Source organism: Echeneis naucrates, chromosome 17 (assembly GCF_900963305.1).
Source record: "Echeneis naucrates chromosome 17, fEcheNa1.1, whole genome shotgun sequence".
In the NCBI taxonomy this organism is placed as follows: Eukaryota; Metazoa; Chordata; class Actinopteri; order Carangiformes; family Echeneidae; genus Echeneis; species Echeneis naucrates.
This window is the reverse complement of record NC_042527.1, coordinates 6,371,808-6,388,945: the sequence shown is the minus strand read 5'-3', so window position 1 is coordinate 6,388,945 and position 17,138 is coordinate 6,371,808. Positions and strand designations below refer to the sequence as shown.

General features: G+C 40.1%; 1 protein-coding gene across 1 annotated transcript in view; it reads left to right on the top strand.

The window, feature by feature from the left end:
- Positions 1-17,138, top strand: part of tmtopsa (teleost multiple tissue opsin a) — a 46,389-nt gene that overhangs the window by 20,887 nt on the left and 8,364 nt on the right. Inside the window, exon 3 of the mRNA XM_029524904.1 lies at positions 12,669-12,902. Coding sequence (XP_029380764.1) covers positions 12,669-12,902 — 234 coding nt within the window. The remainder of the gene's footprint in view (positions 1-12,668; positions 12,903-17,138) is intronic.

The window sequence follows — 17,138 nt, the reverse complement described above, 5'->3', positions numbered from 1 at the left end:
TTGGCTGAAAAGTTATACAGTGACTCTGCAGGACATGCAACACAATTGACACCAACGCAGTCACAGCAGGAAATGTCACTTGCTTTCGGTGCTCAGGAACACGTGTCCTGATACACGCAGGCCATCAGTCTTGGCATATTTGTGTATTGAGGGCTGATGATATATTTCCATATCTGTCTCATAAATCTACTCGGTGCAACCTCACACATACTGCAGTTTCTCTAGGGTAGTCTACTGAGACCGTTTCATCTATAGTGGCTTTTTCATTGCTCCTTTTAATGTGACATGAGGTGGATTTAAGATATGACTGACATATTAGTCTCATATTTTCATGTAAAAGCAGGTGAATAGGACTTCCTCTCACCCAGCAGGTCAACCCGACAGCAGTCTGTGCTCTTCACTGCTATTCTATTATTTGTCTTGTCTTATCTGGGGAGGAGTTAAAAACGTGGTGTGGGGTGCGAAGCCAAAGCTTCGGCGCAATGTGATTTGTGGCAAATGTCTGATCACTTCCCTTTCCCTCCATGCACGCAATTATAGATAACTAGAATTAAATTTAAACTGAATTAAATAAAACACAACCACTGTATAGTAATTAAGGGCAAAACAAGATAGAGACTGGCCTTTACACATTTATGAGTCTGAGGACTGACTGAATTTTGGAGCTGGGCTCTAGCGGTCATTTAAAGGACTGCAATATTTGGCACCTGGTTGGCTTCATTTCTCAGCCTCAAAATTGAATGGGGAAGCCTTGTCAACCCATGACAGAGTGTCCTGTCATCAGATCTGGACTTAGAAAGAGTAAACCCCAAATCGTGATTTAAGCCTGTTTTATCAAAGCTATGACTAAAAATGGCAGGATGTGCTGTGATGAAATTGAAAGAATATGACTGTGGCGCTTCCTGGAAACCCTTCAAACTCTTTAGGTTGGAATGTCATGTCTTTTTAAGGAGCTGTCTTTGGCTGGATCTAAATGGTGCTGACACTGGCAAGCCAGAGCACATTAAGACAACAATACAGACAATAAGACAGTTTAATTTGGCCGATCCCAAGGAAACAACTTCAGGTAATGATTATCGTATGACAAATTTCAGAATTACTGTTGATGATTGAGTTGTAGTTGCTGTGTCTGTACGGCGGCCAGATTTTTCCACTCCGTCTGTCCTGACCCACTAAGCCATGGCCTAATTGGAGAAATTGTGTGGGAGGGAGCCTCTCTGGCACTGCCACCCGTTGCAGTCATGTGTCTGTAGGATGTAGCAGCAATTCATTGGCAGCTGTGACACGCACGCAAATGCTCATTCATTCAGCAAAGCAGTGATGAACATCGATGCCTTTCTTGAGATTATTACAGGCTTTCATTGCCATACTTCACAGCCCACAGGTTAACTGAAGATGACTTCCCGCTGTTCTAACAGCATGTGCCTGACCCAGCTCCGCCTCGCCTGTCTTTCTCCCAAGGATATAAATCTAAAGTACCTCTTGAGAATTCTACATTGGAAATAGAGCAGCGACCACAGATATATTATAGCTTTGATTAGATTCTTTGTGACCTACTTCCATGAGTTCCCTCACAGGTCCTTCCTAATACATGATGTAAGCTCAAGAGAAATTTCTTTGTTTTGTTTTTTTTAAAGTTTCCCTATTCTTATAAACTATCGCCCCATAAAATTCAAAGGCTGTGTAGTTTCCTGCTGTTTAACATTTTAGCCTATTTGTACCTATCATTTTTCTTAATCATCATACACATCTGTCCTTTGAGATCTGGGTCACATCCTCCTAGTTAATAAAGCGTCGCATCTGAATGCTTTGCAGGAAAAAGATTCCACACACAGTACTAAGAGGCCTCTAAAAATTCTGCCACACGGTGGGATTACTGCCAATGACCTGCATCATTATGGCTCCCACCAGACTCCTGCTCCGCACGCTCACTTTATACTTTGTCAGTCATGAAACAGAAATGAATCTGTAATCCAGAATGTTGAAGTTCACATTTGTACATTGCTATAGTCTACAGTCAAAAATAGAACTGTTGCAGACAGACTATGTTTTGTTTTCAGCACACTGAGTTAAGTGTCAGAGGAGAGTATAAAAAGCCTGCTGTACAGAGGAGAACAGATATCAAATTGAGAAACCGATTGAGTTCAAGTGATTATTTTTAGGCCTCGAAGTGTTTAGGCACCAGCCTATGATGAGATTTCCTGCAAGATAATATCAAGGCTTGGTTTCTAAGGTCTTCTGAACAGAATTGGCTGGTTCATATTTATTCAAGAGAGCCACCAATATCTTTATAAGAGAGTGTATGCTGTTTTAAAGTCAAAATAAGAAAGATGATCTTTTGCTTACTCTGCAAATCATTATTTTGCATGTAAATATGACACATTTACAGAAAAGCTATCATTAATATATGTGTTAAACGATTTTGTCAGATCACACCATGGTTATAAAATGTGTATGGCTGGTTAAGATATTTCGATGGGTCACAATTCAGTTATTATTTCATAACTATCCAATTGAAAACAGAAACAGATTGATATGGCAAGCGAAAAGCTATATTGGAAATTTTGCGTAAGTCTGAAAGGTCTGAATCCGGCTGATAACTTAACTTACAGCACATTTACACCAGTAAGAGATCACCTTTTCATGAAACAAAACAATAGCATCTACTACTTCCTGGTGTTAGCCGTTACATTTTTACACTTTAATTAGTTGCTCTACACATACGGTAAGGCCGTCTGGTACAGTTTGGTTATTTCAAAGACAGGTAATAGCCAAGTGAAACAAGAGCAGAGATTGATTAATGCACAGGACTGTGTTTGCAATAAAGAGGCAGCAAAATTAAAATACATTCTTGGAAACTATCAATACTGACAATGGTTGGAGAAAATGGAAATGTAAAACATCTGGATTGTTACAGCTTTGTTCGTCACTTTTTCTTACCCTTTATCAAATGAAATATTCATGTAGATAATTCATTTACTTTTAGAATATGTCTCCCTAATGTATTAAAATGGAGCCATACTGGGGCAATCTAGATTACTACTGAAAGGTGTTTAGGTCCATATGGAGAGGAAAGCTTGCGGTGTGTGTGTTTGTTTGTGTTCTTTTAGGCAGTTTTAGGACACAGTAAGTGATGAGTTTTTATGCTCCTGCTAATAAATGATGAAACACGAGGACATAAACCGTGTTATTCTGTGCCTATGCATGTACACGCTTGTATACACGTGACAGTGTTGTGTTTGACAATATAATGGTGACTGGAAGTGTGATTTTTATTGAATAGATTGGTTATAGAGGCTCTTGTGTTCAATTTAGGCGTTAAATGGCATTATGGGAATTATCGATATACAGTGACTTTGGAGCTGGACTCACATGGACCAAAGATTAAGATATCTCCACCCCTGCTGTTTGACTGTGACGTTTTGCTTGCTTAATCTAAGTCCATCTATGTGATGACAATACAATGTTAAATAGCCTGTGCAACAGCTGGCACGTTTATTCTGCATAATCAAGTAAAACACAGGTAGTAGACGTGCCCTCCCACTGCTTTCCAGTTTGTGTCATAACACTGGTAGAACTAGCTGTATTCCTTGGAAGCTACCTTTCAAAAACTAAGCAAGTCTCATAAATCTCCTGTTTGCTTGATGCTGCCAAACTTCCCTGTATTGTGTGTCTTTGGCAGTCAGTGCGTACAAATGTGACAAATTATAGCATGATGCCTCTGCAGAGTCCAAAACAGTCTGGACTTGGACAGAAATTGTACCTCATTAATTCTTCACTGATGCCAGTTTTCTCATCTACACATTTCATGCTACCTATGTATCATAAATGTCGACACTGAAGGGCCTTGGGTGTCTCAGCACCATGAAAGGCAGTTTCTGTAATTAATTCAGGTAAGCAGCGTGTGTCCATGACCAATTGCATGACTTTGTTTATACTCTCGGTCGCCACTTGTGTCGCTGTCTTTGACTGAGCCATTTGGCAAATGACTCAGGACAAATGCCTCAAATAAATTTAAATAAAAATGCTCAAGCCTCAAAGGACTCAATTTAGTGCAGTGAAGTGACAATTTCCCCGCAGATTTCAAACTTATATATAATTTATTTTCTTGTGGAGTTCTTTTCTTCAATTTAACAGAGGTAGAGTTCCATGCAGAATGTTTTAAAAAGCAGATGTGAGGCACTCTTGATGTCAAAAATGTCACTTGCGTTTGCCAGAGACGGAGATAACTGAAGGACTGCTATGAACTCGTCTTTGACACCTTGCTCACAGCTGGCTGATATGACTCATTTTGTTCCTGGTATTTGGCGAATTTTACAAAGACTTCAAATACTGGCGAGAACATCAGTTCTCTGATTGAGTCCCTTTGGAGCTGGAAGGAGGCCGGACAACAGACAGAATCTCCAGACCAGAAGCAATTCAACCCCTGAGCTCCTCTATTCAACAAGTCAGTTCCACATAACTACAGTTGTCCGCTCTCTGTCCTCTGAGAGCTCGTATTCCAAATGAAAATGAATGTCGCAGCATGTCATTTCCAGCATACAGACACGTGCTTGCATCAGACTTCCATCACTCCATCCGCACCTTAATTCTTCTGGCCGCCTGACGGACGCTCACCCTCAGTTAGATTCCCGCCTCCCTCCTTTAATAGTTGCTTGTCTGTAGAAAGCAGCGGGTGATGCTCATTCCTATTCAGCACTTCAATAAAACTTATAATAATGGCCCTTATTTTATTTTTTTTTGCACAACCTTGCAGACTCATCCATGTGACAGCGAAGGGGAAGAGAGATGGAGCAGGTGGAATATAGAAAGGTGTAGGGGGAGGAGGAAGAGGAGGACAGCGAATGTTTGTATGGCGACTGCACAGAGCGTTGAGGATTCTTGCTGAGAGGCCCTTTGATGGGCGGCAGACTGGCGTAGCATTTGGCAGGCCGCAGGAGCTGATGGAGTACAGGACAAATGCAGCAAACACAAATCTGACCATCAATCATGTTTAACAGCCATCAACTGTACTCTGTGTGTGTGTGTGTGTGTGTACTGTGGGAGTCTTTATGTGGGTTGATGGAAGGAAGAAAAGAGTAATCACAGTGCTGAGGATGTAGCTTTTGAAGGCTCATGTTATGGCATTCTGACTCAACTGAGCTTTGATATACAGTTTGAGCTGCCAAAGCCCTGCCAGCGGAGGGAAATACAAATATCAGACAGGAATTTTCCACAACTTTGTAACTTTGAGATGCCTGAAACAAAGTGGGACGCTTTTATTGCATTTACAGTTGTATGCTGTAGGTCTAATAAAACTCTGACTTTCACTCAGATACACGATATACTCATGTTTAATAAATGATCAAATAAAAAAAAAAAAAATCTCAGTCACAAGGAAACTGAGTTTTTGCGAGGGGGTGTTGCGAGAGTTGAGAGCTGTGGCATTAGAAGTTTAGAAGTTTCCCCCTCATTAACTCAAATTTAAGAGAGTTGCCTGCAACTATCATAAATTTCTTATTTTGTTCCTCTACGCATCATTCATTTCATTCAACAGTGACACAAAACGACTTGGGCTCTCAGCATTTCCAAGAGTGATCCCGCCGCATTAGGGACGTGAAAATTAGAGGGTGTTTCTGGAGGAGATAGAAGGAGATGTGCAGTCTGAAATTGCAATAAAGGCTCTCAGAAAATAACTTCCAATCTTTCGTTCTTAGTTGAGGTGCTGTAGCGCTGAAAAGTTTTTCTAGCTCACATCTTTCAGGAGAATTGACAGCGCGTTCTGCTCCCAGTCTAGCAAATACTAATTACATTAAATGGTTTGGCTGAGCTCCCCATTTTTCTGAAGGGTTTTCTAAGGGTGAGCATGTTTGAAGATGAGTTGGAGGTGGTTATTTGAAGGGGCTTGCTTCGGAAAGTGCACTTAGGTGACAGCCTTCTCTTTAAAGGTTGAGTGAATGTTTGTGTAACTGGCAGGGCAAACATGGCTGCAGCAGCCAGACGTTTCTCGCGCGCCTGATTTGGGTTTCACAAATGGACTCAGAAGTCTTCAAATGAAGTCTCACGGCCCTACTTCACGTAAGCCAAAATTTCCCTCCAGTCACCTCTCTTCTCTCATTTCTACTGTTTCCATGGACTCCCTCCCTGTTTGTTTCAATCTCTCAAACATTCTTGTGTCTCACCCATCTTTGTCTGTCAGCCTTCACTGTTGTGTCTGTTTCCTGTCACATCTCCACTGCCACCACCAATCTAAGGTAAATAGCCTGTGTTCGGTGCCTGCAGCAGCTGGGAAGGGCACAGGAGGTTCCCTGAGTGCTCCCTGGGCGAAGGTGATTTCCTGCAGTGAGTCTAGGAGGCTCCCACTCCATCAGTGAACCCAAATGAACTGATTATGTGGCTTCATTATGAATCCTTGGTGTGCTAAATTTTGTTTTCACTTCAATCTGCAATTCATGAGATTTATTATATTTGTAAAGTCTATTAATTTGTGATTAAAAACAGCAACATTTGAAAAGGAAAGAGAAAGAACTACAGGAAACTCAAAGTGGAGCGCTGATTCCGGCAGAAATACAGAGTATGTACAGTAGATGTGTAGGTTTAGTAATGACTACACCAGGAATTATGTGTTATCTACTCTTTGAGTTGTTTTCAGACATTGAAAAGGTTTTTGCCTTCAACAGAGCAGAACCATTAAAACTGTTCCATTTTCAGGATACACCCACAAGGGTTAGGGTTGCATCAGTTAGTAACTGATGAATGTGAATATCAACATTTTTACAGAAATATCAGATAGACCATTAATATTCAAAAAGGGGAATTTTTTGGAAATGGGACATGCAGTCAAGAGCTGTATGTTGATTTAATTCAGCCTCCTCTGAGCACTGAGTCAATACGGCTGTCAGCCTGTCGCACCATCCAGCTGCAAACCAGTTTTATGTTCATTTGGAACACGCTGGAAGTGACTTCTCCTCACTGGGGAGCTCTGCATGCCTGCTGGCTTGGCATCAGACACAGACTGATGGTCTTCCCCTGATCCTCCTCCAAATCTACCTCAACACTTTCCTCGCTTTTGTCAAACAGATCCTTCTAATTCCACTGTCCCTGTAATGCCCAGCTTGTTCTTATTGGGCTTGTTAAATATTAACTTTAGTACATTTGTCTTTGGATGTCTCATTCTCGTGAACTCATGAAATGAAAATATTTTTATAATGAAGATGACTTTTTGCCATTCAGAGGCAGCTAAATGACGCAAGAGCCACAGTTTTATTTCTGGCTGCAAAGCCTTCAAAATATTTTATTCTTTTTTATCTTCTCCATGTCTAATTCAGTAACTATGGTCTGCAAGACATGCTAACAATACGTTGTGAACCGCTCTCCTTGAAAACTAACAATGCTGAAAAATTGATAGGCTGACCCATATGACTGCAGTCCTCCACTACACTTTTCCATCATCCCTGACAAGGCTATAATGACTCCTGCCTGTAACCTGCAAGAGACCTGACTTGATTCTAGACAAGGAAGTGCCATACTAAGTCTACAGTGCACCCGCAACTTGAGTTTGTTGGCTTTTCTCTCTCACAAAAATCCATCAAATCTGAATCTCCCACGATTCCTCTCTGTGGGATGACCTGGTCACCAGGTTTGGCTCGGTGTCTGCCTCTCCCATTTTGCATCCAAAAAAAAAAAAAAACAAACAAACAAACATTTTTCCTCATCCTGAAAGTAAATCATGCTCCTCGCTAATGGCACATTTTACACCTGTCAAGTGTCTCTTACAGGTCCTCTTTCCAATAAGAAACATGAACAATAGCTACAGTAAAGTGCACTGATAGAATATTTCAAGCGCACAATCTGGTTTTCTCTCACTTCACACACCATTATTCTTCCTCTTGCATGTGATATGCTGTGATTAGAATAGATGGTTTTACCTACAGACAGGAAATTCCTGCACTACTGTAGATGTTACAGTGACTGCACATTGACAACCTTTTGATGCGCACAAACAGCATAGTTGACAATTATTCAGCACAGGTTCTTGCTCACAACTTCAGTTGTAGCTAGTACTTACTGGCAACAAAGAAAAAAATGTGAGATGAAGCAATGAAATTAGGAATATGGATGTTATTAGAAATATGGACAAAGCAGAAGCACAGATATAGAACCAGCAGATCGAGCCCATCAAATGTGTAAATCCCTCAAGAACAATTAACCCAAGACAGACTGGAAACTCAGAGAGCACCATTCATAGCACATACAGACAGAAGACAGTATGTTGTGACTGAGCCTGAGTGCTATTTGTCAACGGCTGAAGAATGTTTCTTTTCTTTTCGGTCCCTGTTTTTTGTGCATAAAAAGTTGGTGTTTTACTGTTGACACCAAGACAACATATATGCCATTTATCATTCATCAATATTTGCAATTTCCACATATACTAAAATGCACTGAAAGGAAAGGACTGTCCATCCATCAATTACCTATACCACTGATCTGTCAGGGTCACAGGGGGCTGGAGCCAATCGCAGTTGACATTGGGGGAGGGCGGGGTTCACCCAACAGGTCACCAGTCAATCACAGGCTGACATATGGAGACAAATAATGGTTCATGCTCACACTGACGTGCAATTTAGAGTCACCAAGTAAGTTCAAGTTGCATGTCTTTGGACCAGCATATTTGTAGAGAACCTACAAGCTATGTGCTGTGAGGCAAAGGTGCTAACCACTGCACGACCAGAGAACACACACAGAAACACATTGCAAAGGTGCTCAGATATTTCATGTCTTTATTCTATTTCTATGAAGCTGCTGCTTGTTTAGCTCCAAACTATAATTTTCTCATCGCATCACTCTGGACAAATGATCTGTCTTATGAACAGACAGCCTGCCTGGGACCGAGGTAGAAACAATGCTCCTTCTGTCATCTCAGAAAAAATAAAAATAGCCACTGCAAATCTAATTAAGTCCGTGATATTTGCTTGACAAACAATTTCACATCAGACTTGTTCTTGACAAATTCTGTTTTGTGCATTCACAGAGACACAATATATTCATAATAATTATGTAGCTATCGTGGCTGCTGCTTAGCATATGAAATAGTTACTGTGTAAGGACAGTCAATTAGAAAGGGGGTTCCTTGGACCCGCCTTTGATTGCAATCATTCCAACACTTACTCTTCATTCTCCCTTAATTGTACTGTGATCTCGGCCACTTCATGTACTTAATCAGAGCCAACACTGACGCTTTTAGCCACCTATTACACACTGAGAATGGAACTAAAGTGGAAGTAAAAACAAAACTTTTATTTGCAAAAATCATGGCTGACCTAAACAAGGATAATTATTAGAAAACTTTCCACTGAGCCTGAAGCAGCTTAGAGAAAGACAGGAGTGTTACAGATCTAAGTCAATGTGCCAAGAAAAGCCACGTACAGATGGTTGTGACATTTTGGGTTTTATACCAACCTCTTTCTAGCAAACAAGGCAAAAATCTATGTGTGTTCTGAAGAACTTGTTTGCTGGACTTGCTGTCCTGTTTTTCTGCCAAGTCGGAGAGCTGGTGGCAGACGAAGTAAAACCTATATTTGGTTAGGCCCAGTCAGTGAAATAGATTCTTCTTTAAACTCGGCTTTTCTGTGTCTGTCTATTGAGTTTTTACAAAATTTAATCCTGTACAGTAATTATGCTATAAAATCTTAGCAACTGCAGATATGCATATTGAAGCGTTATGGATAGTGTGATAGCGATTCACTGTAGAGTCCTTCCAAAAACAAACCACAGAAACTACAGTGTTGTGTTAGAGGCAGAAAATGCTGTTGTGTTTTCTTAAATTGCAAAGGTTACTATTTCCTCTTTGGTTTGTGAGGTAGTAAGCCAGACATGCTAAGATACCATAGATTTTATACAACATAATTTTTTTGGTATCTTCGCATGTTTTATTAAAAAAAAGGCTCATCTGGACAAAAAAACAAATAAATAATCCAACAGTCTCATATTTTTCCTTCATATTGGAAACAGAGTTAGAAAGAGTGCTGTGCCTGTATTCAATGATTTTGGTGAGCTAATTTCCGATTGTTGGAGAATAATTTACTTATATTAGTAGTAAATGTAGTAGATTAATGTTGAATTCATGTTGCTCTACACAAGTTTCACGTCAGCATCAGCTCCATATGGCCAATGGCAAGGCCATTCGTTGCTGTTTTAACCTACCCCCTCTGCCACCTGCCCCACACACACACACACACACACACAAACTGGCATCTGGGGCAAAGACCTATTGACCTTATGTATCTTTTTGCTGCAGTTTCATGGATAGATTCATTGAATGAGAGCAGAGGGGAATTCTGCAATACATAAATGCAAATAACTGACTTTAGTTGAACTTTGTTTAAACTCAGACCATGATTAAAACAACAGCTTAGAATAACTTATTAAAAGGCCTATAATTACATTTCTGTTTGACGTTGGGAAAAAAAAAGAAAAAAATCACTAAAATAACAATTTAACACAAGGCAGGAAACATAACCTAGGTCATCATAATAAACCATAATGTCAGGCCATGAAATACTGCCATGGACCTACTGCAAAATCTTAGTGGGCCTGTGTCCTTTCCATTAATCAAGTGCTCCTGCCAACCCACCACACAGTTTGCCTGAAGGAAACTGAAGACACAAACAACAGTAAAATGGCAAATTAGGATGCGCTTGGTCAAAAGATATCTTAAAACTGGGGATCTCAGTTGGCGATAAATGAGCTATATGTTAAGAGGTTGTCTGTCACTGGCTTGATTAGTCTGCCATAGTAGAGAAGTATTTGTCGCATTGTGACAGCAACACAGACTCTACTTGTCTGTCAAAAGCTGAGCACTCTATTAATGTGTGTATTCATGGAAATGCTGCAGTGTGAGTGACAGCACAAATATGTCAGTTGTACGTGATGGTCAGGACCATGTCAGCTGAATAATGCAGAAGAATGACACCCAACCATACATATCCACTCAACTAATCCCTGTAGTGTGCAGGTTCATAAATAGAAAATATCTGCTCGAAGAAGACTTGATAAGCTTGATAACAGGCGAAGCAGTCAGAGTCTACAAGATTTTCTGCATGACAAGCTTTCATGAGAGATATGTGTGTTCACTTAGCCATGAGGGTTTTTTTCTTAATGCAACTCCCTCTCCCCCTACGCACACACACTTGTCACAGCTTGATTTCTTCTTGAAGCAGCTTCTTGTCAGGATGTGCGTCCGTGGCCATGTAACTGAGTGACAGCAGCTGACACGGGGCCATCATGCAGAGAAACAAATGGAGACAGCTCAAGTGTGTGAGCATGAAGGTTTGTCAGTGTGCAAACATCCAGGTGAAGGTAAACACACATACACATATACTGCTCCCGAGAAAATGAAGAGACCGCTTTCTCGGACTTTTACATTTATAAGTATGTGTTTTAGTGAAAAGAAGATTTTTGTTTTACTCCATAAACTACTGATACCTTTTCTACCAAATTTCAAATAAAAATACTGCCATTTAAAGCAATTTTTGCAGAAAATGACAAATGGCCAAAATCGCTAAAAACTATGCAGTGATCTCACACCTCAAATATTGTACAGCAAACAAGGTCATATTCATTACTAAACAAAACAATACAAATGTTTGCACATAAGAAGACCGGTCAACATTTGCCGGAATAATCCTGATTTTCAATCACAGCTTTCACATGTCGTGGCATGCGCTCAACCAGTAGTTCATATTGCTGTTGGGTAAATTCAAGCAGCTCAGATAATCCTAACCCTCTCCAGGTCTCTGTCTAACCATTAGACGAGCAGGTGTTGAAGCTCAGACTCATCAGAGAAGATGACCTTACTCCAGTCCTCTACGGTCCAATCCTTAGGGCTCTTCTTCGCTTCTTATTGATCAAGAGCTATTTTCCAACTCTACACAACTTCTGCCCTGCACCTGGGAGCTAGTTTCAAACTGTTCTCGCCACATTTTACCCCAGCTGCCATTTTTCATTCTTTTTTGTAGGTCACTTGTTGCAATCCCACTGTTGGTGTGGGATAATCGACCGAGAGAGCAACAACGATCAGAGATGACCGTCGTTGCTCTCTGCCGGTTTGTAGCTTTGTTGTCCCTGTTGTCTGCTGCTTGACCTTGTTCTTATGAACTGCTGTCCTAGAAATTTCAAGGATGGAAGCAACCTGATGATTTTCAAGGAATGTGAATCCTTGGATTTGTGTGTGAAATGTGTCTTTGGGTATATTTGTATAATTTTATTACGATGGGAAAGCTGGGGCTAAACTTGTGATGATACAAATTTATCCCTTAATGAATGAAAACCTGACTGTGACCATCCATGTTGACGACTGTTCGCATTTGTCTGTTGTTTGAGGACTTCCAGGAAATGCAATGACAAATGAAAGTGTCATTTTCTTCCACTGCCTGTTTCTCATTAGACTCCATCTGTCTATTCCTGTTCTTGCCGCCTCTCTGAATGGTTTTCAGTCTCTAGCTTCAACCTCTCTGACCTGCACTCTATTCTGTCACTCCTGCATTTTATTTCCAAGGCCTGTTCCAAACAGCTCTCTCACATAGGATAAAGTTCAGATGGGTGTCTGAACAAACTCTGCCATCGCGAAAGCTAGCTACCTCATTAAAATCTCATTCCTCTCCCTCCCTGTCTTTACCTCTCGTGTCCAGGTGAGTGGGATCAACGCGTCGATGAGCAGGAAACGTGAGCAGCGTGTGTTATTCATGGTGGTGATAATGGTGATCTGCTACCTCTTATGCTGGCTGCCGTATGGTATCATGGCCCTGCTGGCCACCTTCGGGCCACCGGGCCTGGTCACACCTGAGGCAAGCATCATCCCGTCAGTCCTGGCCAAGACGAGCACGGTCATTAACCCGGTCATCTACGTCTTCATGAACAAACAGGTGAGAGAGATGAGAGGCTGAAGGCTGTTGCTGAAGCACAGTGACATAGCTGTGGGCAGCAGTCATCTCCCCCACTGAGACCAGTGCTCTAAATGATGTGCTTGTGTGTGCCAATAGAGTGTTTTACATCTGTTTGTGTAACTGTTGCTTACACTTTCCAGCTGTGTGGTGCAAATTCACTCTGAAAAAATAAAACAAAATCCTAATTCACACACCCTTCTACACATGTAGCTGATGGATGTCTGCCTCTGTAATAAGATATGAGAAGTTTATCAATAAGCATTGCAGTATTTAATAATTCGTTAGTCCATGAGATCAGTAGAGAAGGACTTTACTTCATTTTATTGTCCTCAATGGCACTTGGTGCATCTCAGGCTATGGTAAACAAATCTAATGTACTTTTCGAAGGACTAACTCAAGCCTTGCGTGTGAGTTAAACCAATTCCTCTTACCTGCTGACTAGAGCAGGTTGTAAACGTCACAAAAGCCCTCATTGTATGAAGTGATGATAATTAAACTAACTGTAGGTCTCATTTAACTTTGGCTAACACCTTCTATAGACAATATGATTTTATGAAGTAAAATGTTTGAGAGCTAATTCTCATTTACAAACATGGCCTTTTTTATGCCCTTGTACGTCACTGAACTGTGAGATGATGACTCAAAACTAACATAATGACCCCATGACACTGACTATTATTATTATTAGCAGCAACTGCTAAAACCTTTTATTTCAGTATGTTGACACTTCGATAACATATACTTTACAATTTCTCACTTGCCTTCCAACCAATCATCTATATTTTCAAGTATCAACCATTTCCCTACATTTAAAGAACACATGAACTTAGCAAAAAATGCTTATTCACAGTCTTGTAAAATTAAGAGGAAAAGATCAATATAACTCTCATATCTGTTAAATAAAAGACAGCATTTCTCTTATGTGTATTTGGCAGTGGCAGGCGGGTGCTGTAAGATTATTGCCACTGCTGCATCATCATGAAGTTGCAATTACACAAATCTGCAGAGGCCTATTAATTTAAAACAGCATCTAGCCAAAACAAGCGAGAGAGAAAGAGGAGAAAAAGACGAGAGGGAAAACTATTGATTCAAAACTAACATTTCATTTCTTTTTATTACTGCCAGGACCTTTGGCATACTAGGGTTAGTAGGTTTAGCCATACATGGGCCAACCAGATATTTTAATACTATCTTTGGTGATCTACTGTGGCATTTTATATTTCAATTTACCTTTCTAAGAGAAAACATGGTCAACAATTTCACTACCTCACTTTATCTGTGAAATGTCAGTGGAAAGGGCCCAAATCAACATGGGAACAGACATTTGCATTGTAATAGCTAATGTGAAATAAAAATGGGAGTGAAGCAGAAGACCTGTTATCTTGCTGTTAAAAAATATAGTATTAATGAATGCATGGAGTACATTAACCCTTGTCACTGTACCATGTTGTCATTTCCTTTTCTAATGGGAAGCTTAACTTGCAATTGTTGGAGCTGCAGTGGCCACAGCGGACTCTTGTTGTCCCTCACCTGGAGACGAAAGTGTAAATGATGCGCACACACACAAACCTTGTGCATGCCACATCCTGCACAGAGGTCCTTATTTATGAGCAGAGAACGTGCAGTGAGGCTGTAAGCACCACAATAATTCTTTTGAGCTGTGCCAACACATGTTTTAGAGGTTGTTTTAAAGTGAAAATGTAAATCGAGAAAAGACAAATTCATTATAAACATTTTGCAGAAACAGACAACTTCACTAAGCTGCATTCATTACAATCATTATCAGCCTCAATGCAGCAAGAACTAAATAACATTTCATTAAAAGGAAAGGTTTTATTCAGCGTTTGATATTCTATCTGCATTATTTAATGCGAGTCAAGTTGTCAACTTTTTCTGTAGATCTTATGTTAATACCTCCATTGTCTATGGAATGAAGTTAATAGAAAACAGAACTGTTGGTTAGTGTACAGGTTTACTGATGAGCTCTGATTTCTTGGTGAGAGCTTGCATTTATTTTCATTTTATGGCCAAATATAGTGGAAATGTGGCAAATGCACATGTCTATAATAAGGGAGTTTTATAAATTGAACCACACATATGCTCAGTTTTATAATTCTGAGAAAATGATTACATATTTATGGTTTTGAGCGTGTATGGTTTAGTCCTGACTCTACACAGAGACCCTGGGGTCGTACATGTCAGATAGATAGTTACTGGGCAATAACTATGAACTTAGCTTCAGATGTGCATAAACCAATTTGAAGCCAGGTTTCGGTTTTGGCCACCCCTCATGCTCATCTAGTGCGTGGCTGTTTTAGGACTTCTTTAGTTTTGAATTGGTCACAGTGTTCGGGTAATCAGCTATGAAGTGTGGATTCATTCAACTAATATGTCAAAGCATTTTTCTTTAAAGTAATTTTAATGATGTGAACTTTTATGGACCTTCTGCAAAGAAGCATGCTCCTTTATTTCTGAGAAATATGATTTGTAATCCACAGTGTTTCGAGCACCGCAATGCTTCTGCTGCGTTAACAGTGCAGAACAAGAAGGATGTGACTGAATTTGGGCATTGCACTTGGCTACGGTGTAATTTTAGTTATATTTTAAATAGATTTTAGAGTCCTACTTTGTATTGTATTGGAAATCTCAGAGACAGAAACAAGGCACAGACAAGGTAAAGTCAATTTTCCGCTTATTTAACTTTGGCAGTAGCTCTGAATCTTATGAAAGAAAGTACAACCACTGTATACTGCAGCATCATCCACAACAGAACATCAGCCCGGACTCTGCTTTTTGGGTTCAGCAGAGTTTACTCTGGAGCCCTGCAAACTGTGATTTTTTTCTATGAGCGGGGAAAGTGCATTTTAGCGTCACCATTAAATATATAATGCACGTAGCTTTTGTTGTTGCTTTAAAGCCTCTTCAGTTGTATCTGTTTTCCTTTTGTTTCTCAGATTCATAACTGATTAGACAATGTAAGTGAAAGCAAGGCAGCAATAAATCAACCCACAGCTGAAGTGCTGAAGCTTTTCTTTGAAAAGCCTAGGAAGATAAAGTGCATCAAAATATTGTGTTAAAGGTCACATGGATATGTTGTATGTCACATGTTGACAGACAGCTACAAGCACAACTGAATGTCAGAGCTGTGGGAAACATTGGGTTTTGCACTTGATAATTATGAGGTAATGCAAATAAATGAATTAGCTTTGAAGTGGCTGACAGCTGATTTTTTTTTTTTTTCCCTTCAGGGTGAGAGCAGTTCTTCCTTTGTACTGAGCTAACCCACAGACGCTGCTGGCTTTAGCCTGATGCTTAAAGGCTAAAACTCTCTAAGCATTGAACTTTGATCATTGATATTAGTGAAAAGAATAGTTTGACATTATGGGAAATATGTGTTTGCAGTCAAATTTTTAAATAGAGAGTGAGAGAAAGAAAATATATTTCGTAAGACACACAAGGAAATTCTGCCCATGTCAAACCAGAAATTATATAATAACATAACTAGCTGTGAGATTTGCCGCCACACTTGGTAACATGAGTATGGCAGTGGAGGAACGACTGCAAAGACAATGAAAGGAAAAGACAGAGGGTTTTTGGCCAACAGTGATTGAAACAGTCAGTTCAGGCCCTACTAGTGGAAGCCAGAGAGGCAGGACAGATGAAAGCATTCAGGTAGCCAGGGTTGGGAAATGAACTCCAACATCAGTTTCATATTATGCCTCTAGTGGCCAATATGTGCAGAACCATCTCTGATTACAGCTGTATACACACCAGGGGAAACAAAGCCTGTTGTCCAAATAATTAATCACAGCAGACCTTAAAAGCAATGTCACATTTACCATGTAACTCCTTCATGTTGGTGTTATTTGATTCATTCCACAGACTGATGAAAACAAGTGTGTTTTTGTTGAATCTTTGAGATGGGCCCTTTTATTTAGCCATTTCAGGTTCAGTCAAGACAGAGCTAAGAGTCCAGAACAATGTGAGAAATGGATCTGAAATTCTCATTCCTGGAATTTAGATCAGGCTATTTCCAGCAAAGGTCTTTGGTGAATTCCAAAACATCAAAGTTAACACATTGCTTAACAAGTAGGACTACTGATGCAGTTTTGCCCCAGAAGGACATGAGGAGATACTTTTACGAAAGACTTCATTTCCAAGGGTTTTCTAATATTGTAACTATAACTTGCTACCTCAGGAATTTTCTTTTTACCT